This window comes from Pimephales promelas, chromosome 1, assembly GCF_988280905.1.
Source record: "Pimephales promelas chromosome 1, fPimPro1.hap1.1, whole genome shotgun sequence".
NCBI lineage: Eukaryota > Metazoa > Chordata > Actinopteri > Cypriniformes > Leuciscidae > Pimephales > Pimephales promelas.
Window position 1 is genome coordinate 38,390,403 of NC_142769.1, and position 26,782 is coordinate 38,417,184.

General features: G+C 37.8%; 1 protein-coding gene across 1 annotated transcript; it reads right to left on the reverse strand.

The window, feature by feature from the left end:
• Positions 1-222: 222 nt before the first annotated feature.
• On the reverse strand, positions 223-26,750 carry ext2 (exostosin glycosyltransferase 2). Its single transcript, XM_039656649.2, has 15 exons — positions 26,567-26,750; positions 25,544-25,885; positions 25,240-25,463; positions 24,921-25,010; positions 22,025-22,141; positions 21,752-21,947; positions 20,219-20,358; positions 19,712-19,805; positions 15,719-15,850; positions 9,641-9,830; positions 6,686-6,852; positions 4,226-4,369; positions 3,874-4,002; positions 1,501-1,583; positions 223-739 (listed from the first exon to the last, which is right to left on the reverse strand). The coding sequence occupies exons 2-15, from the start codon at positions 25,856-25,858 to the stop codon at positions 601-603; spliced, it is 2,160 nt and encodes a 719-aa protein (XP_039512583.2). The 5' UTR covers positions 25,859-25,885; positions 26,567-26,750; the 3' UTR covers positions 223-600.
• Between the last annotated feature and the right edge of the window lie 32 nt (positions 26,751-26,782).

Consider the following 26,782-nt stretch of genomic DNA (forward strand, 5'->3'; position numbering starts at 1 on the left):
ATTTACATAAAATGCTTTATCCAGCAACATTCAAAAAGTCAGCAACAGAATATAAAATGAAATGTCAAACTGATATAACTCAAACTGTAGTATTAAAATCACTATCAGTGACTGTGCAAAACAATATCCTATGAACAAACTAATAGCCCCATCCCGACACCCCAGATATTTAGTTGAAGTTAAGCTACAATTTGTTCAGCGTGATGCATATCATAAAAAAAGTTAAACTATAAATGTAAAATTACATTAATATATCCTATGCTGTTTAGCAGAGAGCTCCTCTGTGTGTTCACTTTCCTTACACATGTATACGGTCAACCACAAGGAAGGTTTCAGCTTGTGATTGACAGACCGACCTAAGCACTGACCCGTCCTCAGAAATCATCAACCGCCTTGATGCGTCGTCCTGTTTCAGCAACTGTTCTCAAGAATGAAAATATGGTAATAAGTTATACAGTCCATCAGCTCCCATCACACCGCCATTGGAAAGGCACTCCTCAAAAGTCATTAGATCAGATACAGAACAAGAAAGAGAAATCCTGGAGTGCCCATAGCCTGTTTGATAGATAAAAGTGATGGGAAAGAGTCATTGTGGTAGTGTCACAGACTACCAATGTTGGGGAAACTTTTGAGTTTTTCTGGGAAGTCGTCTTTATAGAGTACAGGATCGGCACGGTGCTCCACAACCTTCAGAGGCATGGTGCCGAACACAGAGGCGAATTTGTTTATGCACTCAGACCTGGAAAGGAAAAAGAAAGAGGATGAAAGAGTGGAGGAAATCGGGCAACTTGGATAATACAGCAAAAAAAAAACCTTCCAAAAATGGCTCTGTGGAGAAAATAAATGGTGTTCTAGAATCATCTGAATCATGAGATACATGCACAAAATATAACAACGGGGATCAGATATTTTCAAAATGCCTGGAATTCACAGGACACATATGAGAGAAGCATAACCAGAGGCAGGAAACCCTTCATCAATCTAAACAAGTGTGACCCCTGGAAAGGTTCAGCAGTCAACGGAGCCCTTGATTGGCTGCAACCACTCCGTATTCACTTCAAGGTCAAACACTCTCTCGCAGGCCGCTTCACAGGCCACCAGACTCCTGCTTTAATTCCTCAAACACAGCTTGGAAGTATGAAACCAATCATCAAGACTTTGCTTCAGCGGATGAGGAAACGGTTGTGATTTTCAAGGAAAATCAATTCAAGCTTTTCTGATGCGTGCTTTGCTTGGTTCATACTTAAATTGAAACTCAGAATGAATTAATGATTTGTGGTGAAACTCTGACAGAGAGGAAAGTCACAGTTCTTTGAGAAGGAACGTTTTTCGTAAGGTCCAGTGAATTTGAATGTTTTGATCTCAGAGCACAGGAAAGTATGTCCTGTACTGAGCTACAATGAACCAATTGTTGGTGAAACCCACAATGCGTTTCATATGCTAAGAATCCTGCCAGGGCCCCCTCTGCCCAAATATAGGGAATCCCTGGTTATACTGTACCTCTCCACCATGTGCGTCTGGTCCAGGGACAACCCGTCAATTGCTGTGCACTCCGGGCACTTGAATTTCTTTCGAGGTGTAACCTAGAGAAAGAGAAAAAAACAAATGTAATACTCATTTTGTGGAAGTCACTGTGAGTTTTGTTTTTGTGTATGTGTATATATATATTTTAATAAAAGTTCTCAAACAGCCAGTTTTATTGTGCCGTTGAATTTCAGTTTATTGCCATAGCTGCTTCACAGACTATTTCATGGCAGATACAGATTTAACATTGATATTGTACAGAACTCTATAATAACAATTAAATATATTTAAAAAAAAGTTAAAGTTTTTGTCCTGATAAAAATCATAGCCTCATGACATTAAAGCAACACTAAGTAACTTTTCCTCTGTGGTCGCCCTACAGGTTGGAAGCGGAATTGTCCATTAATGCTGTCGTAAACAATTTAGCCTACAGTCGCACACACGCTCGTGATTTATCCAACACCGGCTTTTGAACAAACAAGGTCCACAGACAAGGTAGAGTATGTTGCATGATTTCATGAGAGTATGATGTATTGCGACATTAGAAACGAAGAAAAACAAAATAAATGACGATTGTAATGCTTGACGTAAAGCAAGTCAAATTTGTAAATTTTTTGTGTCTCATTAGAACTACTGAAACACGACCCGATCTGTCAATCTTACATAGCGTGGTTATAGCAGATATAGGACCGCAAGGTGAATTCAGAAGTGCCTTTCACCCTATTACGACTTAATGAACCACTGAAACGATTTTGGAAACATTATTTTAAGCTAAAAATTGGGCAGACCAAATATATGTTTTTCAGTCAAGGAAGTGCTACAATATTGACATTAGGTGGTTCTAATATAATTACTATGAGTTAGTCTGGTATGTCATTTTTAACAAATAGGCTATAAAATACAGCCTTTTTTGCAATTTTATTATTAAAAACAAAACAATAAATGTCGTTTTGATGCTCACTAACGTAATTGCCTAATCAAGGCATCAACAAAACATTTATCTCAGGAAAGCTGGTTAGCTAGAAACAAAACACTTGAAAAGTATAAAGTAAAATTGTAAATATGTTAAACATATAAAGACTTTACTATAAATGCAATACATTTTTATTCAAATTGTTACTGATGTCTTAAATTATCTCATGTATGTTTGAATAAATCTGTCAAAAAAAAAAAAAAAAAAAAAAACACCTGAAAATTGTTTGGAATATTTAGAGGAACAAGTTGACTTTCAAATTATAAGAAAGCAGATCCTTTCCTTATAGTCTATAGCTCCCAATTTAATGTTGAGAAATCATGACACACTCCTCCTTATATTAAAAAACAACAAAATCTGACATGTTTAATAATAAGCCTGGGCTGCAATGATGGGCCTCTGTAAAGAGAGTGTGTGTGTGTGTGTGTGTGTGTGTGTATGTGTGTGTGTGTGTAGGAACTGGGTGGGAGGAGATGACTTGATGACAGGTCATATAAGTCAGATGTAATGAGAGAGCCGTCCGTGCCCGTGGCCTAGCTAAACGACCGTATCTGCCGCGCTCATTAGACGAATGATGTACGACCTCTCTGCCCCATTCCTTCTCCAACAACACACACACACTTGACTGACACTCTCCACAGTGGGAGCCTGAGGTTGGGGCACTAGGAGGTGTGGGTGATGTGGGGATGTGGAGGAGAGACGGGAGAAGGTTCACAGTGTAACTGACTGCAGAATGAATGTGCCCCAGTGAGTTTAGGAAAACAGAGCGAGCAGGAGTAAGGCAGACAGTGACACCCAGATAACAGAGGTTAAGGCCAGGGCTTTACAGGCCGAACAGCACCTGGACAGAGTCACTGTAGACTACAGACTGTAGAGACAGGGGGAGAAGGGAGAAGGCTGATCAGAGACAGAGCACGTTGTCAGAACGTCCGCATTCTTTTAGGGAACCCCCACATTCATTTTTATGTGATCATACTTTCTTTTTTTTTTTATCCAAAAACTTGATTTCTAAAGCACCATGTGACCCTGAAGGCTGAAGTAATGTCTGATGACTATTAAATGATTTGTTTTTTTTAAAAAATGTTCACAAAATTATTGTTTTTAAAATGCAGCCCTACTGCACATAAGAGACTTTTCAAAAACAAATTAGAGACTCCTAATTTTTGAATGGGAGTATATGTAGAAAAATACAGTGAAGACTGTTTTTTTTTAAATTTGTGTTCATTGGTGATCACATTTTACCACATTACTAAAACTCTGTGTACACTTATTTCAAAAAAGCATTCAAAATCTGTGATGCATAGTCCATTTGTAGAACCAAAACACATTGGCGGCATTAATGCAGTCAACAATATAGTACGCTGATTTTTTGTTACCTTTATTGGGGCTTTGCCAGTGATGTTGGCAACAAGGAAATTCATGGCAATATCCTCACAGTTCATATGAGCATCCACCCAGTTCTTGATGTCTCCAGGCATTTTATACGTGTAGAGATAGTTGAAGTACTGGAAAGGAAAAATAAACTTATGTCAAATCGCAGTAGGGATGAGTCAACGAATGGTTACTGAAAGAGCAAGCTGAAAATCAATGAAGGTTTTGAATTTCAAATGGTATAACCCTCTCGTGATCTCTGAAGGAAGATGAAAACACTGAGAAAATTATTTTGGCAGATCACAACCCTGGATGGAGTTGACTAACGGTTGAGTCAATGACGGTTTTGTACTTTACCTTATGGTAGAACGCAGCTCCAGTCAAGACCATTGACACTTCATTGGTCCACTCAGATTCATATTTCCACTTGCCCATCTCGTGGTCCCATAAGTGGAGCCGACCGGGATATCCAACCAGCCTATCTGGGAACTCACGCCATACCTAAACACAGACACACAGTATATCAGAGCAATAATATAAACCTTCAAAAATGCTAAGACCATAAAAGATCACTAAACTGTTCAACAATTAGAGTCATTTTAGATAATACTGTCTTCAAAGGATGCTAAACCATGGATTTCAAAGGTTAAATCAATGAAGTTTAAGTCTAATGGTTCATTAATCCCCAAAATGACAGGCAGGCCTACAGGATATGATGTAGAAATTCTTGAATGTCATTCTCGAGTGGCATAAGCAGCTAGTGTTTTAGCCAGGCAGCCATGTCTAAAGCTGTGTTCCATTTCATACAATTATCCATAAATTACACATCATTCGCTCAATAGTGTATAAATGCCTGCAGGTGAGCTGAAGGCAAGCCTGTAGCCATGGATAGGATTGCTTGTCCTGTCATCCTTCACACATAAAAAGCTAAATTATAAAAATAGAGACTTCAACTGTAAGGAATGCTTTTGAGATGCCGAGCACACATTTAGGAAATAGAGGATAGTTCAAAAATCCTGCGATGCATGTAAACTCAATTTTAAATAGGAGTGACCCAAAGAGGTTCTGGGATCACAGTTCAGCTTGATCATCATCTTGCATGTGGAGATGACAATTTACCCTTAGTTGCTCCAGATTCTGTGAATTTGGATTAAAAGCAACTACTTCAATAGAATCCACTTAACTATCAAGATAAAAGGTGTTCATCCAGTGTGATAATCTTCAAAGTCAAATGGAGGCTATATTACATGCACTGTAAAAAATCGTTGTGATATTAACGGTACAAAACTACAGTGAAAATGAAAGTTTCCTTACTATATATGGTAAATAACTGTGATGGATCTAATGCTACATTTAATGTAAAATACCGTTAAATTTACCATGAAAAAGAACTCATTGTATAATTTAAAGTAAAAACAAACAAACAGATTGACATTCCCACAATGCATTTCTGTTGAAATAACTGTTTCTTCATAGTTTTTTCTCTAATCAGTTGTGTAAATTAGGGTTTTATGTTACATTTAATGTTGTTAAATTAATGTTAATTGCATTTTTTACATTTCATGTGTGTTTCCATGATGCTATTTAATGTTTGTGCAAATAACATTGTGCAGCTTCTACTGTATATATTAGCATTAACTTTCCTGTGGAAAAAACTCCTTGTGATGAGATTTGATTGATCATGTGACTCATTTTCCCTGCTTTGATTGTTGGTTGTAAGTGTATTACAATGGTAAAACACATATATTAATACTTAAATAAGACGGTAAATTAACATTATATCAGATAATGGAATACGGTTTGTTACTGTAAATTTTAAGTTAAGTCTGTAAAACCAATAACGTTGCTACGTTTTTGACTGAAAAGTTGTGGTAACCACAGCTGCCGTTTTTTTACTGTAAAAAATTACGGATTATTTTTTACAGTGAGAATGATAAAGCTAGATGGAATGGTTTTCTTTAACACAAACATCAAATTCTCCAAACAAACTCTAAGCATCTAGGGAGAAAGGTATTTATTTCTCCCTGAATGCAATTTTTGTGGAAACCGTGATAGCTTTTGTCAAAGGCAGGATTTATATGAAATGGATATTTTTTTGTTACACTAAAATGTATTTACTCAGGATTTAGAAAACCTAAATCCTTAGTAGAATCCTTAGAACCTTAATAGAAAACCTGTAGTATTTTCGAATTACCATGCTTTCTTTCTACCCTCATATCCGTCATTTTGCGTCATCTGAGGATCAGTCAGTAGAAGAGGCTGTCCCGCATGTTCCCAACCCGCCCATAGAGGGTAGGATCTCACTCACAGATTGTACACATAGTGTCAGCCATCTTTTTTTGGGAAGCTAAGCTAGCAGGCTCTTGTTCTGTGAAGAAAGCTGAGTAGTAGGGGTAACCATCCTCTTGTCTTTTTCCCGAACATGTCCGGCCGTCGATGTCCAGGATTCAGCTTTTGCTTTATGCAGTCGCCATTCATTGTTTACATGCACACCTTTTGTTTAAATCGAACTGAATTCATTCCGATTGGTGAATCTGAACGTAGTGTTTACATGAATTAATTTCTTGAAGTAATAATACTACTGCAAATAATAATAATAATAATAATAATAATCTTACTGGCCCCAAACTTTTAAGCAATAGTGCATGTGATATGTTAGAGGACAGGGCTGGTTTGCGAATTGATGCAGCTTCAACATCCAATACTGATGGGCTGACTTGCTTCAAACTACCAGTATGTACTAAACCTTCATCAGTGTAGTGCATGCTTTTCATAGCAAGTAGAAGTATGCAAACAGGGATTTGGTGCTTTCACTACCTCATATCCAAACTGCAGCTCATCTGAGGTCAACATGATGATGTCATCATCAATGGCCAGGACAGCTTCCGTCTCGATCTCATCGAACGGGAAGAAGCGATTGCTGAGCTTGTTTTCTTTGGTGCGGACCACTTTAAGAGGTACTGCGACTTTGGGCCACAGTGTCTCTGTTACAGAGAGAAAGAGAAAAAGAAAACAGTGAGCTAATAATTATAATAATACACTGTCAGTTTCAGAGAAGATGAAAAACTATGAAAGATGGCAGCAACTGTGGAAAAGAGAGCGTGGGTGGATAAATCTAAACACATCACTGAGTAAAAGCACATATGAATCTGACCGCATGCACATTCTTCTCAGGGCAGAAGAGACAACGCTCTTTATTTTCAGTTGTGTAAGGGCTTGGGAGGAGTTCAGAGCACGCAGAAGACAGATGGCACACAGTGTCACCTAATAAACCTGATGAGAGAGTCTACTGGAACTCAAACACAGAAACCCTAAGACTAGGAGAGTCTGCAATTATACTGGTACCCCAAAGCCAGAGTATAGACCCTCGAAATCTCCAGAGATCTGGAATGAGCTCATCTCCGTTAGGATGAAGCATTTGAGCCTACAGTGTGCTTCCACGAGATCACACAACAAACTATGAAAAGAAAAGAAAAAAGTATTTCCTAACTGCCGGAAAACCTCCCTGGCCCCAGACAGGGGCTGAAAGAAGAGCGAGATCTTCACATGCAAGTAAACTGACACTGTCACCACATCCAAGCCTGGCACAGTGTTTTCAACTAAGACAAAGACAAACACAGACAAGAAGGACTACAAAGGCAAGTAACATTTTAACTAAACCTAACCGGCATGATCTAGAGCAGCACAATGCACAAACTTAAATGTTCACACATCATAAATCTGCACCATAAGAACAAGCACTGCACAACCTATGGGAAACTTTTTTTAATGGCCAGTAATCACTTCCTTGCCCAGTACTGAAATTTCACTTGGGCTGTACTTTATGTATGAACATTTGCTTTTATTTGCTTCAGAAAATGATATCCCCTGTGACACCACCGTATAACGTTTCTCCTCCCTTCCGAGTGTATTAAGCCAATTGAGAAACTCCCTCGACGCAATCCTTTTGTCAGAGTTCTCCAACACCTCATTAAAATGACAGTCAAGATTTGGGCAGCTAAGACTGCTCGAAATAAACAAACATAATCAGCGATGGAAAAGGGTGTGGAGGAAATCCATCCTCATCAGGACTTGAGCCCCAGGTTGACCCGTGAACAGACCTTATTAAGTCTAATGGGTCACAAAGCTTGAGCCCAACTTCACCGACGCCCCTAATCAAAGGCAACACAGAACCATTAGTCTACTTCAAAGTATTTCCCTTCATAATGGCATTGCTCAAATCTATGGAGAGGATATATTTAATTCCTGATTCCTCTTTTTTTCCCAGGGACTTCATAAATGAACACATCTAAGTTAAGCAGTATCAGAGGCAGAGCCACAATAAATAACTACTAATATCAGCTTATTTTGACATGTCTAATGGGCCATAAATTTGACCACAGCTGTAGAAAAGGAAGACCGTTATTGAAACGATCCTTTCGGTTTGACAATAAAGTTTAAGGGTGGACGTCTGGTGAAAACAGGCCATATATCAAAATGAATTAAAATACACATAATTCGTCTAGTCTGGAGTAAGAGGACTCATCGACATTAACAGCTTGTAAACAGTCGATGAGAAAAGCCAAATGTATGTCGTCTCCTCATGTGCAATTATATGCCAGTGGATGGACCAAACGCTTGGGTTCTAATTTCATATCTTGAAGATAAACCAGAAAGGTCTGGCTCCAGACCAAGGCACATCATGCTTTCAATTCTCCAACCTCAAGAGGAACACGATTTGGCAACTCACTAGCTTATCATTCATCTGTTCCATATCAGGGGTTTCATGTCTTTTGTGAGAGCCACACGACTGCATTTCATACTGGTGTCACATTCTTTAATAACTAAAGCTGTCAGTACAGCAGAGTAGATTTAGTTCTCTTTTCAAATAAAAAAAATTACTAAAATAAAGAAAATATGAATATAACAAAATAGGTTTTATTTGCCAGATAGTGTATGGCACTGATATTGAAGTTCTGGCAGATATCATGAATAATTTTAATGTCAATAATTGTCCTCATGCTATGGCCTAATTCAGTACTGTTTCTATGTTCTATATTGTCTAAAAGAAATTTCAACAACACAAACTAAAGTCAATCATTTTAAATGATGAAAATGCATCAAAACATTTTCATATACAGTATGAAAAAGGATATTCATTTGCTAAGTTTACATTTAGCAATGTTAAGTTTAATAGATTAACTTAAGTGAGTATTACATGAATACAAATGTGTATTTTTACTACTTTTTGGCAATCACAACATTTTTTCTTTTGTCAACTCAACTTAAATAATTTATGTGGGTCAGATAACGTAATATTTTGAGTTTCTGATTGATTAAATCAGAATTAAAACTAAATTTTTCCATCTCAATGAACTTAAAATTTTAAGGCAACCCGGTTAATTCATTTTTTTAAGTTAAACCAACAATATTTTTTACAGTATAGTGGACATAAGCAATTTCTAATCTCTGCCAATATGGGCAATCACATTGTTTTTTTTACATTTATTCAACGAGGCAAGTCAATTCTAATTCACATTTCTAATTTGCAACAGCCTGGCAGGAGTACAACAATATGCTGGAGGACATCCAAACATACAGTCATTATTGCACACATACAATTCATCAAAACATAACACAAAGAAAAAGGAAAGGGATTAGTTAAAACATTTACAAATAGTAACTAAAATGTCCCTAATAAAATTTGTATTTTATAATAGAAAAGCAGAGATTGAAATATGTCTCTATTTTCAGTGATTTAGCATTACATTTTACCCCCTTCATGACACTGACCTTCAGGGGGGCTCTTGTTCTGGTTATTCCACACCACCAGCAGTTTGGCCAAGCTTGGCACCTTGGAGATCTCAGTGATGACCCTAAAGAGGCTTTCAATTCGATCATATGTCAACACCACAGCCGTGAACCCAGGAGAGCGTGGTGGTATGAGAGGAAGGAAAAGTGGGCTGTTCACACTTGACCATTTCTGTGGGTGAAAAAAAAAAATCACAACAAATTTAAATAAATCAGTGGGAAACTCAATTCAATGTACCAGTTTCTTATCTTTACAATAACCGCAAGCACTTTCCATGACTTTTTTAATGACTTGAAGTGAAATAAGATAATCAGCAGCCTCAGCCAAAACATGGCTTTATTTGGAAACACGCATAGGCTATAAAATTTAAAGATTACTGAGAACGCTAATAACCAGCAGTGGTGGGTAGGCGATTAAAGGTGGCATGGAATGTCGAGCGCACAACCAACAAAGTTTAGAGCAGAGTTAACAAACAGCTGGAGCAGCATGCCATGACCTTTCATTCTGCCAAAGTATTCGTCTAAAACCTTCTCCTTCAGTCTTTGGCTGAACGTGCTTAATCTTTTTATTTTTGCCAGAGTTTTACTCTCTAACCTAGGACTTGAAGCTACCCAATAAAATATCTCAATCATGACAGTCCTGTAAAACTCCTATCGCAGTTTAATCCACTACAGGCTTTGTGTGCATAGGTGCTACATTCCTTCTGGTAGACTAAATTTCAAAAAGTGGATGGATTCAGAGACATGTTTTCCTTAGCTGACCCGAGTGAAATCTGGCGGAGAGCAGAAGACGACAATGTGAAGATCCAATACACTTTGGTCAGATATTAAGAGCTAAATTAAATACTTCCTTGCCTCGGGCTCTTTGTCATTCCATAGCATCAATCCATGCTTTTCCTGTTAACTGTTATGTATCTGAATTTGATTAGAATGTTAAACTTCCTGGTGTTCTTCTTGAAATAAAATGCAAACATATGGTATCCTCTGAAGCCTGGTCAAAACATAAACGCTCTTAAGATTTCCCTTCCTACAAAATAAGTATAGAAACTGAGAACTTAATACACGTGTAAAACATTTATAGAACAGCAGTTATCATTACCGTTAGGTGTAGTCAACAAAACCTCAGTACGTTTAATCTTATCAAGACCATCAACAGATGAGCTAGACCTACACATCTCTATTACAGACATTATTTATTCCCTCATCAAATCATTATATTCGGAATTATGGAAATACTCAAGCCATGAGCTGTAAAATAGTTATATAAACACAATGTAAACGTGGGAACTGTATTCGGTCTCATATTTATATTTCATATCAATTCCTGTTTTATTCCGTATGCTTCTTCAGCAGTTTATGTATGTATAAAACGTGTTTACAGTGGCTGTTAATCCATTAGACCACCACCAAAGCAAGCTCAAGTTTTAATGTAAAGGGATACATCTATTAATGAGCACAATTCCGATTCTAATTTGGATCTCTTATGTTGCCATTTATCCTGAGCCGTTTTGTCGAGAGTAGAATTTTATGACTGCACTCCAGTGAACTCTGCTGCAGCAGGGGTGCAGATGAGTCCTGGCAGGACCGGGGTGAAGCAGGGGTGCTGGGACGCTATCGGCGTCAGTGGCTGTCTCCTGCCAGTGTGGGGCTTGGCTCATCTTCCTGGCCCGCTTTAAAACAGCCTGTAAACTCCCAAAGATGCACGGACTGGAGCCCAGATCAAGTGACGCTGTAAAGTAAATATTGCGAGTGCTTAAAGGGCCTCTGATGCGGTCACAAAGACTGCTGTTTATTGGCCTGAAGGATAAGGACTGAACACAGACCGAGTATGCGGAGCCAGTACACAGACTTTCTTTGCTGTTTCATGGTCTTTTCTACTTTGACAGTGGAGAAGAGACACAAAACAAAGCAACAAATAACGAAAAGCTTGGTGCAACTCCAGCAACAACAACAAAAAAAGATTGCTTCACTTTTAATAGGAAGAATCATTTAATTTATATTTTCCAAAAACTCCAATGCACGAGGAAAATTCAGCATTGGACTTCAACATTTTGAAGATTATTTGCATATTTTTGGCAAAATCCAATTAGGTTTTTGTTTCTTACAAGAGAGAAATTTTAATTAAAACTGTCTGTCAAATTCTCACTACTGTACTGAGACCTTCATTGAACGGTTTATTTAAATGTTCCTCATAACAGTTCTAATAACACTTCCTTTAATCAAAACGTGAATTGGATTAAAAAAAAACAAAAAAACCTCAAAGGGCTCACAAAATGTGACCCGCAAGAAGAGATTCAATGGGAATGATAGCCTACAGCAAGGCTGTGGGCCCATTTCACCCTCCTATAAAGCAGCTGCTGAAGGTGCCCGCAAACAGAGAGTGGTGGTTAACCAGATCCCTCGCAGCGTCCGCCACGGTCTGTCACCATGGACACAGCCGTCCTTCATACAACATCAGTCAACCATCCTGCTAATAAAAAACAAACTTTATATGCCAATGGAAATTTCTTTGAGGTGCCTGACACGGACACCAAAAGCAGAGGGGAAATAATTAAAGTACCACTATGACATATAAGTGGTAAGAAGAATAAAGAAGAACACTTGGGTGTGGTGCATATTACCTCGGTCAGAACGCTCTGATCTAATTGGGCAGGCTCCAGTGCGGTTCAGCGTATGTCAAGTCTTTGTGATTTGTTAAAGCAAATAAGCAGGAAAACAAGACTAATTTTTTATTCCGACAGCCAATGCCAGAATATTTGCTTGCGGTTAGTCAGCAGCGTTCACCTGCTATTTGGAGCAAGCCATAAATGACCGGGTTCTCAACTTTTGGCTTGTTTCTGTAAATGGAGATTAGCTCAAACCAAAAAATTCCACAGCAAAAGTCCCATTTGAATCTCTCATTTACACTTCGAAATACATGGCACAAAGAGGAATTTCACCCCCTAAAGACAAAGCCATTACCATCATCTTGGATACGAAAGTGTGCGGGTTTAGGTACAATTACTCATGAAGAGCTTGTTATTGGGCAACAGTATTCTTTTGTCATACGTAAAGAGGAGGTTACAGGCGGCTCGAGTGACGGTGAGGGATTGCAGGCCGTTTCATGTGGGCCGAAGGGGATTGGCAAGTCTTGCAGCTGGGATCATACTAGTACAGCTTTGGGATTAGTGGAAAATGGAACCCAGATGAAAGCATGGACGCCTGTTCAATTGCAAAGGCTCAGTGCGCAGAACATTTACCTCCAGATTCTCATTGAAGCTGATGGGCAGCGATTGCTAACATCACAGAGACTGGGCTAAAATAAGAGCTGCATTCTAAGTGGCAGCGGCTTTTTGCAGATTCGAAATGTCAAGAACAGGCAGCGGTCACGTTTCTTTAGTTTTTGTCCCTCAAACAGATAAACGGTGCCTGCACTCTTTTCAAAGCAAGGAAAAAAATAGGATGATAAATGTATATCATTGGGGCACATGATAAGATCTACATTTACAGATCACACATATGCAATACAGGCTGATTTTTTCAGCCCTATTAACCTTTCCAGTTATTTCAGCATTTAAAAATTCAACCTGGCATCCCGAAAACTAAGAGAATTCTTCAGAGATAATAAATGTATGATTGAACATAAAGCATTCTTTGGTTAGCATTGGAGGCTAAAAGTGAGTTCTCTAAGAAGTCAAGCACAAAAAGCTGCCTGTCCTGGTGACGTCTCCTAAGGCAGAGCTGAAGAAATGTGCTTTCAATTAGGTCCCGGTGGATATAGGGAAGCAGAACAAGAAATGCACTCGATTTATGTACTGCTCCGATTCTGCTCAGCATGTTTTACTGAACATTCAGAAACTATTTAAGATTTCCCGTAATGCTAGCAGTCAAAATACTGAGACAGAACTATTAGCCTCCTGGGGGTCTGGATCCCTCCATCTGATCTGAATGGTACAGCGAGACTATGAGAACTGGTGAGAACTAGTGAAGAACAACAACAATGAAAGAAAGCCCTAATAAACTCCACACTCACTTCTCTCATTTCTGTTCTAAGTTATGACTGTGTACAAAATCTGAGAGATGCTTGTTTTTTGGCACACCACAAGTTACAAGCTGGGAATTGTGCTCAATAGAGGACTGGCTAACAGACAGAGTGTACTTCATGTGATGCAACACTAATCTGAAGCTCACACCAATGTGCAATGTTGATGTTGTCTTGACTTTTGCCTGTTGAAAGTTGTCTGTTGCCACTACTAGAGTGAAGCCATTTGAAATGATATGAAGCTGAAAAGAACAGGCCCACTCCTTTTGTTTTCCAAAAAACACTCTTACTTATCCATACATATCTTTATCTAAACTATAATTTAAGCTTTAAATTCGGTTTAAAGAAGAACATGGACAATTTTATGCAAAAATATAGAATGTCCTTACACACCACAAGGATAGGTGCCTATAAAACCAGAAGGACTGGCAAAAAAAACATGATATTGATTTAACACTTTGCTTGGGGTAAAGGCCTATTTACACTTAGTCTAAATATATGTAATGAAAACATGACAAGATATTAAAATGAAACTATTAACTACTTTATATCTACAACAAAATATATAAGGTAGTATTGCTTTTTTTGTTGTTAGAGCAGGTTGAATTGTATTATTCAAATGGCAAAAAAAGTCACCAATAAAGACCTGGGGCCTCATGTATAAAACTTTGCGTAGATTTCATCCTTAAAGTGTGCGTACGCACAAAAGTTTTCAGATTTATAAAACCGTTCGTACGCCAGAACCTGTGCAGAATTCACTTTATAAATCCCAGTCAGCAGGAGATTGTGCGCACGTGCGTCTCCTCCACGAAATAACCATATATGGAGATTACAACGCCTAGTTTAAATATGCATATCCTCATCCGCATATCATTTGCATATGATTATTCATCCACGTGATATCAAGTTTAACAGTACAAGACGTTAGGAAAATATGAAATGTGGATGTGCCGTCACATTACAAACATTTTTTTTTTTAGTAGCCTATAGCATTGCCTTGTTTTTGAATGAATAAATTAAATAGTGTTAAATACATTTCAGTGAAAGTTTTTCTCAATCTTTTCCACTGGCCAAATAGTATTTTTAATTGATTTATATTTTAATGGAAACAGATAGACATGGTTGTGCATTATTTGCACGAAACAATTTTCTCAGACAATCTGCTATTATCATGATTAGCAATTATCTCAAGTTAAAACATTAAAACACAGCATGCCAGAAGAAAAGTGTTCAAAAGCATTGCATCCACAACAAACATGTCTATTTCTATTTATTGAATATAATTTTTTTTGTAACTTCTCAGTAATGATTTCATGTAGGCTAGTTTAAGTTTAACTCCATTAATGAGAATGGCATATTTATTCTAAACGTTTATATCAGAAGTACATAGTTTAAATCATTCTTTTATTTATTTAAACTGTTATTGAGAACATGCACTCTATTTATGATTTGGACTCATGATGAAGATTTACGGTTTTACTCCATCTGCCGTTAGATAGGCTAGCCTATATGTGCGTCAGTCTCACTAAACGACCCAACGCGCGTGCTGGCGCGCTCATTTAAGAAGGGATGGATGTTTGCTTCAAGTGATGATATAGGTTTGTGAAATTATATTTGAATTATATTTCTGTAGATGTATAATATGTATAAAAAGATGTATAAAAAGAGATTTGACTCCAGCTCACCATCAGTGTCGCCAAAACACATACTCTTCTAAAAGAGTGCGTACGCACAGTCAAGAGCATCCTTACGGTGCGCACTTATTTACGCCAAGTTTATTTTTTATAAATCCCGATATGTGCGTGGAAAAATGCGTACGCATATTTCTATGCTCATTTTGTGCATACGCAATGTTTATACATCAGGCCCCTGGTAGTAATTATTTTAGAGTGACAATAAATGAACAAATAACACAAAAATCACACTGAATTACTTAGAACAGTCTTCAGTCTGATTATTCACCAAGAAACAGCTCTAAATAGCATGTGGACTGTTTGGAGAAACTCATTTTACATTTAAAAGACCAAAATGTTACTTACAACTACAGGAGGATTGTTCCACTCTTCGTAGGTACGAGCTGCATATGGGTAGATGCGATCATTAATTATCTGGAGAGTCGTCATGCCAATAGCCTTCATGGAGCTGAAGTAGGCATCCCAGAACCAGCGGGCCTAGGAAACAATGAATGACATGGCATTCAAATATTTATTGGAAGAGCAGCATCGCACAGACACGCTGATAAACAGAAATATATATGCACACAAAAACCATGTGAAAGATACAAACCAAAGGAAAAAGATAAGGCCTCTCACATCCTTTAACTCCCACCATCCTGCTCATGCCTTTATGACCCCTACACACTTTCAAAGGCAAAACAGCCCATTAAAACACTGGTGACATGACTGCAGGGACCATTCCAGGTGGTTATGAGCCCTTTAGACTATCAGTCTTTTAACTTTTCCACTCAAGTGGCACTGAGACTGCAGCTAAAGTTTAAGAGCAGAGGTCAGGTCATTTTACTCCAGCACAGGGACATGCTGCAGTGTAATCACATTTGCCATGCTGTTATAAATGCCGATGTGATACAGAAAAAGGATAGTACTCATGTACACGAAGAAATGATGAATCAATTGATTAAAATTAATTGATTGTTTCACCAAATCAGCATATTAGAATGATTTCTGAAGGATCATGTCCGAAAACTGGAGTAATGACGCTGAAAATTCAGCTTTGCCATCACGAGAATAACAGTTAAAAAATATGAATATAGAAAATATATTTTAAATTGTAATAATATTTCAGAATATTACTGTTTTTACTGTATTGGTAATAATAAATACACAGCCTCGAGGATAAGAAACTTTAATACATTTTTAAAAACCTTACCAAACCCCAAATTTTTGAACAGTAGTGAACTAAAATAAGAAATAATTTCCATAATACCATTAGAGAATAAAATAGCCCATACTTTTACCAGTTACAACAAAAGTCTGGCAGCTTGCATAAATTAAATCCAACTTAAAAATTTAACAATTAAACCCTGGTCTTTACATACAAATAAAAATCTATAAATAATCTGTCAATACAAGAACACACACTCTATGCCCACCGCTGCCGATCCATTAACAAACCGAAGGCTCCAGCAGAGAGGGGCGAGGAGCACATAAGAGTTAATTACCCATAAAACAGTGCTATCTCCTGCTAGGAGGCGCCATGCCGCAGTGACCCGGCTCCACCCTTCCTGGTCCTGTTTGACCCTGTTCTCTTTAACAGGCCCAACCAAGTGCAGGCTGGGGGCAGCCTCATTACCTGGCCTGACCACAAACAGTGTCAGATTGGGTCCAAATACAAAGAGTCAAATGAGACCAGGGTGAATATACTTTTTTTTTTTTAAAGAATAAAAAAAAAGAATAAGGGCTTTCCTACACTTTCTTGGGCCAATTACTGAACAATGTCAGCGCTCTAATGGTCCTTCTTTAAAAAAGGAGTTGATTAAACAGGTTTGCGAAACATTAAAAACAGAGAACCCTCTGACCATTCCAGTTACTCTCACTTAAGTAAACTAAAAATCACTGCAGAAAGGCTATTTATTTAATTATTTATTTACTTCTGAGGGACTTTAGCTGCTCATCACTTCATTGGATGGTGTGTTTGTTGTCATTTCCCAACCCAGAACTCAGTTCAGCACATTAGAAGAGCGCTGTCACTCCCCCTTCCACTGGCCCCCACGGGCCTGGCCCTTAAACCTTAAAGAAATACAACTACACAAAAACAGCTTTTCTTTTTATGGAGAGGGGAAGAGGATTCAAAAAGACTTTCTGATCCCAAGGGGAGCGCAGCGGCCCATAAATCAGCTCGTGATGAAAGTTTCCTTTCCGACCAGGAGAAGGCAGAGAGAAAACCGCACCCACCAAGTGCCGAACCCGCCCCATTTGAACGCTTGCAAGAATTTTTATGAGGAGGGAAGAGACGGATTCTCGTGAGAGGAGAAAACATTGGCTGCTCTTCTCACACACTTAAGGTTCTTCATACAATACACTCTTGAACATACAAGAAACATTCCTTCCTCTGTGCTTTTATAGGACACTATTCTACATAAAACATAACCGTTGCTATAATAACTGTGGATCGGAATCATAAAGAACTTAATGATTCTGGTTCCAATTTATCTCAATGACTCTTGTAACATAAACGATTCTTTTAGAGATTTTAAGTAAAAAAAATATTTAGAAAAAAAAAAGCAATTCTATTGCCAAATGATTGTGTAATTTCAATAAATAAAATAAACTAACAACTTTTTACTGACTTTCAAATGTGGCATAAAAGCAATACAAAAATGGGGCTTAACTATATAAACATTATAATACACAAACAAAAAAATATGTAACATTTAATTTATTTCATAATATTGACACTATTAGCATAAAGTATCTTTAAAGGGGTGGTATAATGCCCTTTTCACAAGATGTAAAATGCATCTCTGATGTCCCCAGAGTGTGCATGTGATGTTTTAGCTCAAAATACCCCACATATATTTTTATATAGCATCATCATGTTAAAGTTGTCACTTTTTGAGGGTTTTTGAGGGCAAAAACAACCGCACAGCAAAGACTGTCAGAGTAGTTTAGTACATTATTTAGTCCTAAATGACTGCCAATATAACAAATAACATTAGTATATGTGCTGATTATAGTAAATAACCATTAGGCAAAAGTAATAAGCGCTGAGTAAAACATGCACACAAACTGGAGGCTTGAAGACTTGGAGATCACACCGTGAAGTACAGTAGATGGCTGCCCCCTCTATTGGTCAAAATGCAGAGAAGCTACAGTACACTACACGTATTCCAATACTCAACTGTCTACATTACTTCTGCATTTTATTCAGTCCGACCCAGAAAGTTCAAGGGGGATGTTTTCTGGCAAGATCAAGAACAAAGTAGTAGGATTTTTTATTTTTATTTTAAATCCAAGTAAGGTATATATCAAGACCCGGTTCTTTTGTACAATGGCAGCCATACAATCGCTCTGCTGTCTGGAGGTGGTATAGGCTAGTAAGAAAGGAGTGGATCAAGATGTGTTCAAGTGTGGGCTGATATCTCCCTGGCTTTGTGCCATGTCATAATTCCAGCAAAAGATGTGTTTCTGCACACCAAGTCTTAACACCACCCAGAAACCTGTGGAACTAAACTACAACATTCTCCACAGAAAATATTCAACATCGAGATGAAGAACTTAAGATTGCTCAAGAAGCCAGTGGAAGCAGGATGCAATCATTATTAATTATGGCTAACTTATAGTATTCTACATGGCAACATAGAATTACTCTTAGTTTCTCTTTAGTAAAATACCTCTTTTAATAAAATATCTCTTTACATGTATTCCATGTGGTTTAGCCACTTTAATATACTTTAACAGCTGAAAAGGCTGAAGAAAAAGTGTGCGGTTAACAATTTGTTTGGATAAAGATACATCACTAATACTTAAAATTAGCTTTCATCATGATTTAATGTGGCGAGAGAAATTTCATCTTCAGAGAATCAGAAGCACACACTTGAAGGAATATTGTTTTTGGCATTAACCCACCTGTCTAACATTTATTTTCATAGTGGTGCTAGCACTCCATTGAAAGGAAGAAAGAATGTAGTGGAGAATAAGAGAGGTTGTGACTCCTTTAACCTTGCCTTCACCCTTTATTAAACCTAAGAGGGTTGCTTGCATTCAGTCTGAGAATGACTCGGCTATTATTGAACTCTGCCATCAGTTTTGACAGCATTTGGTACTGTTTAGCAACTGTCACACCGGGTTGAGGGTTATTGGAACCTTGTTGGACCGTTTTTCACAAATAGCTCCGAGTGTATTTTGTACTTCTGCTCAAAATTTTGCAGTAAATGACAAGATTGAACTGTACAAAAAGTGTCTTCGCTTTAATTTTCAGTCCTTGGACTGACTCAATACTGAACATTATCCATCAAACACAACAAATGAATTCACTTTCTGATCATAAATACAACGCTGTAAAAGCATTCTTACCTGTCTCTGCATCTCCTCAACCTGTCTGTGAGGGATGCTCTTCAAAATAGTGTACATCTCAGGCAACTTTTCTTCTGGAATGACAACAGATGCCCTGCAAGTACAAGAATTGAAATGACACTGTATTAGTCCATGTGCTTGATTTTCATGTGACCAAGTCAATATTACAGTGTATGAAAACACATAACCAGAACTAATTCAGATATGAATTCAGATATTAAAATATTACAAACACAAGCATATGCACAACAAAAAAAGAATAAAATAGACAAAGATAGCGGCATGTCTTTTGTTTGCTTTATTTGTTGTGCATGTGCCATGTCATTTTTCCATATCTAAATGTTCATGAACTTCTGATCTGTTAAGCATTACATCTCTTTTAGCTCCTGATTTTCAGAAGCTATAATTAAGTGTTTAATATGATTTTCTTCATTAGATATTCATAAGGTGATTAGCACCTTTAATTATGATGAAAGTGACTGACAACACTGGAATTTTGGTGTTTACCTTTTCCAATCCAGTACTTCAGAGAAAGGCAGAATGTAGGAATCAGCCATGATGACAGGGACACATCCGGCCTGCAGCACATCACTGAGAGTGGCCTGTCCGAGCCGGGCCCCACGCAGAACCACACAGAATGACGACTCCTACAGAACACACAGGGGATATTTGTTATATCTAATATCGATACACCCCCAGAGCTCTTCACTGGTGCTGTAACATAGACAGTAGTGTGATCTAGGTGTGTGGTGTAAATGAAGGGGTTGTAATAAAAGGTGCTAGGATCAGAGTCTAGAGGGGCTTTGTGTTGAAAAGGAGGGGGGGATGGCTCTCACAGGGATTTGGCCTCCGCTCCTCCTCACTGTGGAACGTCTCCCAGATGTGCTGCAGCACCCAGCCCAGATGATATGCATACTTCCTGTCTAGACAGGGCTGGACGGGAGATGAGCGTGGTGGACAGGAACAGTGTTTGTTTCTATTGCTTACACTGATGGAGAAATGTGTTGCAGTGATAAAGGTAGTTTCTGAATGGGTTAAAGATTTAAAGGGCTCATTACTTTTTTTTGTTGTTATTTCAGTGTATTCCTTGAGGTAATAAAATGTCTTTGTACAATTTATATATATATATATATATATATATATATATTAATATGCAAAATAGCCATTTGGCCTTTTGAACAAACATATAATCCTACAACATGCTCAGAGACGCCATTAAAAATATACCATCCACTTGTTCCTGACATGGGAGTGCTTCTGAAGTCCAGAGGGCCAAATTACAGGTTAAACAGGACGTGACAAAACAGTATCTAGACAGTTGTTAGCCATTAACTGACTGAGTACCAGTGGGTGGGGTTTATGGTGCAACGATATTTAACTTTTCATCAAAGTCTTGCTCTAGAGGAAGTGTTTTTAATGGGGAGGACGTTTTCATGAAACTTCCAGGATGCTTTACTGGCACAAAGACATTACAAGTTGAAGATCAATACATTTATTTATTTATCATGAACCTTTAAAGGGTTTGATCACCCAAAAAAAAAAAAATCTGTCATTGCTTCCTCACCCTCATATCGTTCCAAACCCCTAAGAATTTCGTTCTTCCGAACACAAATGAAGATCTTTTTAATTTTAGTCGCGTAGGCTGTCAATGTTGAGACAGAAAGCTCTCAGATTTCATCAAAAAGATCTTCATCTGTGTTCTGATGGTCTTATGGGTTTGGAATGACATAAGGGGGGTAATTAATGACAGAATTTTCATTTTTGGGTGAACTAACCCTTTAAAGCAGCTAGGAACATTATTTCTCAAATGCGGGATGGGCTTTATTTACACAATGATAATCAATCATTTATGACAAAACTCATGGAGTATCATAGTCATCAGAAAAATTAACAAATCATTTACTTATTATAAAAAAATTTAATCAGATGTTAGTCCAGTCGTTGAAAATGTATGCAATGTAATTGAAGCTATTTAAAATATACTCCATTCTAAGTGAATTGAATGTTGTTTAATATGAATGGATGTTCAGAGACACCAACCTGTAAGATTTGTGGGTAGTCGTAGACCTGTCCTTTATAGCAGCGCTTTCTGACTGAGGCCAAGCCCTGAGAGAGGTTACTGCATTTGTCTAGGAGGAGCAGGGCCTCCCCATTCTCTTCCTTCAGCCTCTCCAGTTCCACACGGTATTCCCGATGGATGGCCGTCTGAGACGATAGAATGAAGTACCGCCGAGGCCTGTAGAAAACGCGTATAATTTGACGACATTTTCCATCATTAAATTTAATCCGGCTAATCAATGAGCAGGATCTCACCCTGGTTGCCTTTCAGGAAGGTCCACCTCAGCAGATAAGGGGCTATACACGGGGATGCTGACATCATAACCCTGCCTGTATGTCCACGTGGAGAAGCCTCCCCCAGCCAGCAGGGCTCTGTGAAACAAACGCAATGAAGATGACAACTCTGTCGCCGCGAGCATCTGCAAATGAGCTGAAGATAAAACACGTCCTTAATCTGGTTTTACATAACAAATGTGCGAACATGCCACTCCGAAGCATTTAACAGAGTTGCCTTCGCATCCAAGTTATATGAGGAGTCAATAAAACTTCAAACACTGCTGGGTTTGAGGGAACAGAGAGAGTATAGGAAGAGCTGCAAAAATTGGCCACGCAACATACACTGTCTTTTTATCTCACCCCACACATATGCACATACGGGCAGCTGGTTCTGATGAGGCTGCACGCCAAATGGAGCACAGCTGGATGAGCCCAGGAAATTCCCTACAGCTCCAGATAAGTGTTCATCATTTCAGGGCTTTCTAGTACATAAAACTCACCTTTTCCACCCAAAAGCAAAAGATCAGCCAAGTAATAGGCTGAGAAACATGGCCTATGTTGCCGTAAATACCAGGAGATTATGTTTGCCTGCCTGCTCTAGGCAGTAGCGTGTTCTTCTCTTTCATGATCACTCTCACTGCATCTTTGATCTCGTGATCTAAGGAACAAACTAGGATGATCATACGTACACTGATACAAATCCATATTAGGAAATGTAATTGTTAAAAAGAAGACAGTTCAGGTTCAAGGACACTGATCTTTGTGAATGGATTTGTTGGGATGGTTGTCTATTATAATTATATATTGCAAGCATTCCAATTTCTCTCAATATCAAGATTGTTGAAACACCAAAAATATACTTAAATCCAACATGGATTGCTTAAACATGGCATCAACCTGATACTGCGGAGGATCCATGTATCGATCCACACTCAATAGTACAGGGGGTAAAATAGTGCCATGTTGTAAATTTCTGTGAACAACTATCTTGAGATAGAAAAATACAAGAGAGGATATGGGAGCATGTATTGCTTCTCAGTCAAGTGACATGGCTGTTCCATTTGCTCAATCATAGAGACAACACTGCCCTCAACTGGCAGACATAACATCTGAACTCTATCAGAAGTTAATCATTGTTTTCAGCGACAATTTATGTCCTCTGGAATTTATGTCAAAGACTGGAACTTAACTGAGATTAATTTGAACAATTATGGCTGCCAATTATAAAATAAAAATCAACATCAAATACAAAGGTAGATGTAAATAAATTTAGTCTTGGTATCAAATCTGGGCATGTTTAGTGTTTTCAGGCCAGATTTTAATTAATGAGGAAATAATTTCATATTAGCTACACATTCAACACCACTTGCTTCTGAAACATAATTAAAATGGCAATAATGAATAATGAAATGTGAGAGAACAAACCTTTCCTAGATTGCACCATACCAGAACGAGACCAAAATATCAGAACGAGAAACAGTTATACAAAATAGTTCTGTGTTTGTGATTTGAATTGAAAAGTTACAAATAAATTCATGAGGATTTGAAAACCGTCCTTACAATGGCCCTCATTTATCATTCTTGCGTAGAAACGGGCGTATATGTTGGCATAAGATTATGCTTACAGTTACACTCCTCTCACCGCCTGATTTATGACCCTGTGCGTACCTTTGAAATCCAGGTGTACGCAATGATAAATGCCGCGGCTGAAAACGATCGTCATTAGAATAACAAACACACCCCTACATATTCAACTCTCCGCTTCACCCATGTCCACAATTTAAGGCATAGACACACGGAAGATGGCAAAGAAGAGAAACTTCTCCGATGTGGAGCCGAATTGACCTCGAATTGATCACAATGCATTTTTTTGACATTAGCATTTAATTTCGTATCACGTCACATGTATTGGGGTGTACAATAGTGATGATGATGATGATGATGATGTGATGTGGAGGACCATTCATTCACATTAATAATTGCATGACAGTTTGTAATAATATACTTCTTATTATGATTTTTATTATTAATGACGCTTATTGTTATTTAGAAGAAGAATGTCGGTATTATTATTATTTGTATTATTATTAATATTTAAAAGAAGAAGAATTTAATTTTTATTATTTTGTCAGTCTGAATAATTTTTCAGTCATTGAAAGCCTTTCATTACTGAACCCAGTCTCGAATCTGAAGGAATACATATGCCTACAAATGAAATGCTTTGGTAAAGTCACACAAATTAAACATTGTTTAACAAGTCCATGTTGCACAAAAATAAACACTGACGTTTATAATTTTTTACAGTGGGTCATAATATATGATGAAGTCTGATGTTCAGCAAGGCAGCATTTAATTGACCAAAAATACAGTAAAAAAAACAAACAAAAACAAAACCATTTTAAAGAGCTGTTTTCTGTTTTCACTTATTTTAAAATATGGTTTATTCCTGTGATGGCAAAGCTGAATTTTCAGTAGCCATTCTTATTCATAATTATTCATATGCAGATTTGGTACTCAAGAAACAGTTATTATTATCACTTAGTTACTATTATTATTACATCATCTAATTAAAAATAGACACATATTAGCAAAGTTGAAAACAGTTGTGCTGCTTAATATTTTTGTAGAAACAGTGATTAAAAAAAAGTCATGATCGTATGATAAACAGAAAGCTTAAAAGAACGTTTGTACCAATGCGAAAGTCTTTACTGTCTTTTGATTACTTTAATATCTAATTAAAATATTGAATTAAAACTCTCACTGACCCCAAACTTCTGAATTACATAATACATAATGTCAATATGATTTGAGAACATCCAGACTTCCGGTCAAGTTTAACAATTTTGTGTGCCTGTTAATTATTCCTAAATCTCACCTGTCTCTGGGCACATCCAGAGCTGTATTGTAGTCAGGGGGTCCTCCAGGAAGCATGTTAAACAGCAGGTGGTTCATGCCTTTGTCCCACCTGAAAAAAAGTATCATAAACATGTTGAATATATAGCTTGAAACAGTCAGTTATGACTTCAAGTTCAAAATACAGTTCCTAAAATCTCAAATATAAGAGTTATACAAATCTAGAAGTGACACCATAATAGAGAACAACAGAGAGGTGCAACTGTAATTAAAATACAACTGAGGTCCTTGTACAGCAGAAGTGGTTTTATTTGAAGATATTGACGGATAAATATATGTACCTGGGCAGCATGGCCAGTGCCTGAGCAGTTTCACGAATCCGCAGAGAGTTCTGATTCAACACATCAATGGAGGGTATGAACAGGCACGCTCTAGTCACATCATCAGTGTAAAAGTCACTGTCTGAGATGGCGCTCAGCAGGTCGTTGTATTCTCGAGACAGGCCAGTGCTACTGATGGGCACTCCTACCTCATCCACAAATCTCTGAAGAGGATAGATGTACACCTGTAGACAAATACGATTAATAGATCAAGGAATGACATCCAACCCAATAAACATCACAGTTTATTCTTCAATCGCATCACCTTGATTTTATTCTTGGGATTATATCCACAGCGATACACGTCAAAGCAAGTGTGCATCCGACAGCTCAGGTCACCCCTCTCAGGAATAGGGCTGCTCACAGGTATCCTGACCAAAGGAGCGTCGTGCACACTACGGCGGTCCAGACTCCATTCAGCGGAGGACTCAATGGAGTGAGGCCAGAACTGGAACATCCCTGTTGCGATCAACCCCAGCAGGACCACAGAGAAGAGGGTGATGTAGTAGATCCGGTGTTTAGTCTTCATGCGGGGAATGAGAGCAGGGCCCCGGGAACCATACTTCACTGCTGCACACATGATGAAGCCCGTCCAGAGCTAAAGCCACTGCAGAAGACACAAAAGCCAATGGTGAACATCTACACATGTCAGAGAACATCAAGGACATATAACAACACATGATCTTTACCAATTCATTTACTATATGACTGATGCATCTAATTACAAATAAACTTAGATTAGATTATTTTCATTTATTATATGATTGATCCATCTAATTACATTACATTTAAGATTGTTCATTCCAATTGATATTTGGTAAATGATTGATCCATCTAATGCAATCAATTTATGATTAATCCAAATTCCAATTAATTTATTGTACATGAAAATAAATTATTTAGAATTTAATGGATTAATTGGTATTACATATAATTACTCCACTAAACTCCAAATGATCTGTTATATGACTTATTCATCAAACACCAAATCATTTATTATGTGATGGATTGTTCCCATTCTAATGTATTATACGCCCGATGCATGTTCGTTTGAGTTTTATCATATTATTGATGAATTTACTTAAATCATAATTAATGATCAATCACTCAAATTTCAGTTAATTTCGTACGACCAGTCCCTCTGTTTTCTTATATTATTTATATTTATTAGTAAAAGCCGACCATATGTCATAGTCTTACTATAAATATGCCCAGTCTCGAGTTGTAAATCCAAAACACACTCGCTAACGATAGCGGTTAAGCTAGCCACTCAAATTTATGAACTAACCTTCACGGTGTCCAGTTTATGGCCTCAAATCTCAGCACGCCTCAACCATAATCTCAATTGTTAGTCCGGTATGGTGTAAAGACTGAAATTGATAATTTTCACTAAATTATCCCACAACACATTCCTTACACTAAATGGACAGCTGACAGGGAAAAAAAAGAAATTCGTCTCTCCTTCACGTGTAAGTGCCATACAGTCTTGTTTTAATTCCGGCCG

Excerpts from the sequence above, each read along its gene's own strand:
- ext2 (XM_039656649.2), bottom strand. The coding sequence starts at position 25,858 with ATGTGTGCAGCAGTGAAGTATGGTTCCCGGGGCCCTGCTCTCATTCCC. Across the intron at positions 4,370-6,685 it reads AGCTGCAGTTTGGATATGAG|GTATGGCGTGAGTTCCCAGA; the intron begins GTAGTGAAAGCA and ends GTCTGTGTTTAG. Across the intron at positions 1,584-3,873 it reads CTGGCAAAGCCCCAATAAAG|GTTACACCTCGAAAGAAATT; the intron begins GTAACAAAAAAT and ends CTCTTTCTCTAG.